Below are 2,500 nucleotides of genomic sequence, written 5' to 3' on the forward strand. Positions count from 1 at the left end.
AACAAAACAATTCTACAAAAGCAAGATTCAAACAAGCCAATCAAAACCTTTTCTCCCAAATAAACATACAGACAAATGAATAGATCAATAAATAAAAAGATAGATAAATAGATAAGTAGATCAATAAATAGATTAGATAAATAGACAGATAAATAGATCAATACATAGATACATAAATAATTTGATAAGTAGATAGACAGATTAGATAAATAAAAATAGATCAATAAAACGAACAGACAGAGACAAATAACCAAACAAACAATATAAAGCAAAATGATTTTAAAAAAAACGAAAATAAAATGAAAAAAATGATCATATAAAAAATCCCAAACACAACGGCGTTATACCCAGCAGCGGAGGCCAGTTGCTGTGACGCCGAGAGACTGGGTAGGGACTGGATGGCTTCCTGCTGGAGGGTGAGCTGCGTGTGGGCCAGCACCTGCACGCCGCTGACTCCCATGCGCTCCAGAACCTGACGGAGGCGGTGACGGAGAGGTGGGGGTTGGTTTGAGGCTAGTTATGTGGAGGTGTTTGTGATTTTTTTTTTTTTTTTAGGGGGGGGTATTTTTTGGCATTGTAATTATTGTGACTGTTGTTTGATATTATTTTTGTAGTTATTATAGGTGCTATTGTTATTATCATTGCCATAACTATTTTTATTATGATTATTATTGCCATTATTTTTTTATTGTTTTTATCATTTCATTTTTATTGTTATCATCGTCATCATCATTATATCACTACTTCTACTACTACTCTTACTAAAACATTAATGATAATAATGATCATTATCATCATCACCTTCGTTAGTATTATAATTATTTTACCATGGTCAGTATCAACTTCATTATCATTATCATTATTTTCTTATCATCATCACATCATCATTAATATCATTATTATTACAATCATCATCATTATCATTATCATCATAATCATCAGTATCATTATTATCATTATCATTTTCATTAAATTATTATTATCAATATCTCTGACCATTAGCTTTTCTATTTCATTCTCTTTCATAATAAAACACAATCAAACCGACCTCTTGGTGATCAGCATCTGGCAACAGCAAAAGCCTCGGAACCGTGGCATCAGGAGGCGGTGGGAAGAACCTCGCTGCCAGACGTAGCTGAAGTTCGCGACTTCGAGGCAACCATGCTGGGACGACGAATTCCTCTTCGCCGAATTGTGCCACAAGTCTTTCGAGTAATATAGGTGATATTTAGTATAAACTGGAGCTTCACGGGAATTTAGCGAAAATTCCGTACAGTTTCGTGGAATTATGACGTCACGGTGTCTCGCAGGAAAACTCTTAGAGCCGTTCTTGAAAATTATTTCACGTTAACAGGAATAACGTAGATCAAAATTCGTAAGATAAAAATATTGTTGATCACAAGTGTGACCACCATACTTATCAAATAAATACAAATGATTTTCTCATTTATATTCAGATATACTTTACCAACGCTGGTAGATTTTTTCCTGATTATAATCAACATTGACAAAACTACTTACGAATCGGGTTCTTCCTGGCGAGCCTTCTCAAGATCAGGCGGCCCTAGAACCTGGTACCAAGCCGCCACCACGTCCCCTTCTTCTATCCTGCAACACAGAATTGATTACTTCGTCCTTTTGATATCTTGCAAGTATATTTCGCACGTTTTCAGTCAGGTTACTCATGCCTGATAGAAAGAGGGAGGTAGACGGATAGATTGATCAACAGATGGAGAAAGAAGGGAGAGATGTATCGACACAGTCAGATAGACTAAGTGACACATAAGCAGAAAAAAATGTTGTAAAGCAATTAAAATTGACATCAGGAGAAATGAACAGACAGGGTGAGGCAAGAGAAAGAGGAAGTGGAAGCATGTGAAGAGAACAGGGAAGGTACGAAATTAACTCACTTCAGGTAGAGCATATACAGCGGCCCATGACTAAGCTTCTCCTCCCAGTCTTCAAGGTCGTCCTCCACCACTTCTCCCTCCTTTTCATTCTCGTCGCCTTCGTTGTCTTCTTCGTCTCCTTTTTCTTCTGCTTCCTCTCCGCCTCCTTCTTTGCTCTGAGCAGGAAGATATTTAGTTTGAGAATCTTTGTAAGACGACATGTAGGGAAACAAGACATTAATCGATTTCCTTTTGTAATCTTCACTGAAAGATCCTGACAAGATAAGTAATATTTATCTGGCCTGCAATAGTAAGACACGCACGTTATAATAATGACCATAATTAGATAGAATAAGAAATGAAAATGATACAAAAAAAGGGAAAATGGAATACCTAAAAAAAACACCAAAACGTCCAAGGAATGATATCGGATCCTACCTGATTCCCACCGTCCTCCCCAGCTCCTCCTCCCCCTCCTTCTTCCTCCTTGCCCGCTTCCTCTTCCTCTTCACCCTCTTCCCCTTCCTCTTTCCCCTCCCCATCGCCCTCCTCGACGGGGGGAGGGGGAGGAAAGAGCAGGTCGTGCAGCTGTTCTCTCGTTGGCTCCTCTT

General features: G+C 38.4%; 1 protein-coding gene across 1 annotated transcript in view; it reads right to left on the minus strand.

Annotated features, from left to right (window-relative positions):
* Positions 1 to 2,500, minus strand: part of LOC113828512 (thioredoxin domain-containing protein 6) — a 7,483-nt gene that overhangs the window by 916 nt on the left and 4,067 nt on the right. Inside the window, exons 7-11 of the mRNA XM_070126170.1 lie at positions 2,294 to 2,500; positions 1,911 to 2,148; positions 1,522 to 1,608; positions 1,049 to 1,205; positions 348 to 472 (exon numbers count right to left, since the gene is read on the minus strand). The exon at positions 2,294 to 2,500 is cut by the window's right edge and continues 24 nt beyond it. Coding sequence (XP_069982271.1) covers positions 348 to 472; positions 1,049 to 1,205; positions 1,522 to 1,608; positions 1,911 to 2,148; positions 2,294 to 2,500 — 814 coding nt within the window. The remainder of the gene's footprint in view (positions 1 to 347; positions 473 to 1,048; positions 1,206 to 1,521; positions 1,609 to 1,910; positions 2,149 to 2,293) is intronic.

Source organism: Penaeus vannamei, chromosome 1 (genome assembly GCF_042767895.1).
Source record: "Penaeus vannamei isolate JL-2024 chromosome 1, ASM4276789v1, whole genome shotgun sequence".
Classification (NCBI taxonomy): Eukaryota; Metazoa; Arthropoda; class Malacostraca; order Decapoda; family Penaeidae; genus Penaeus; species Penaeus vannamei.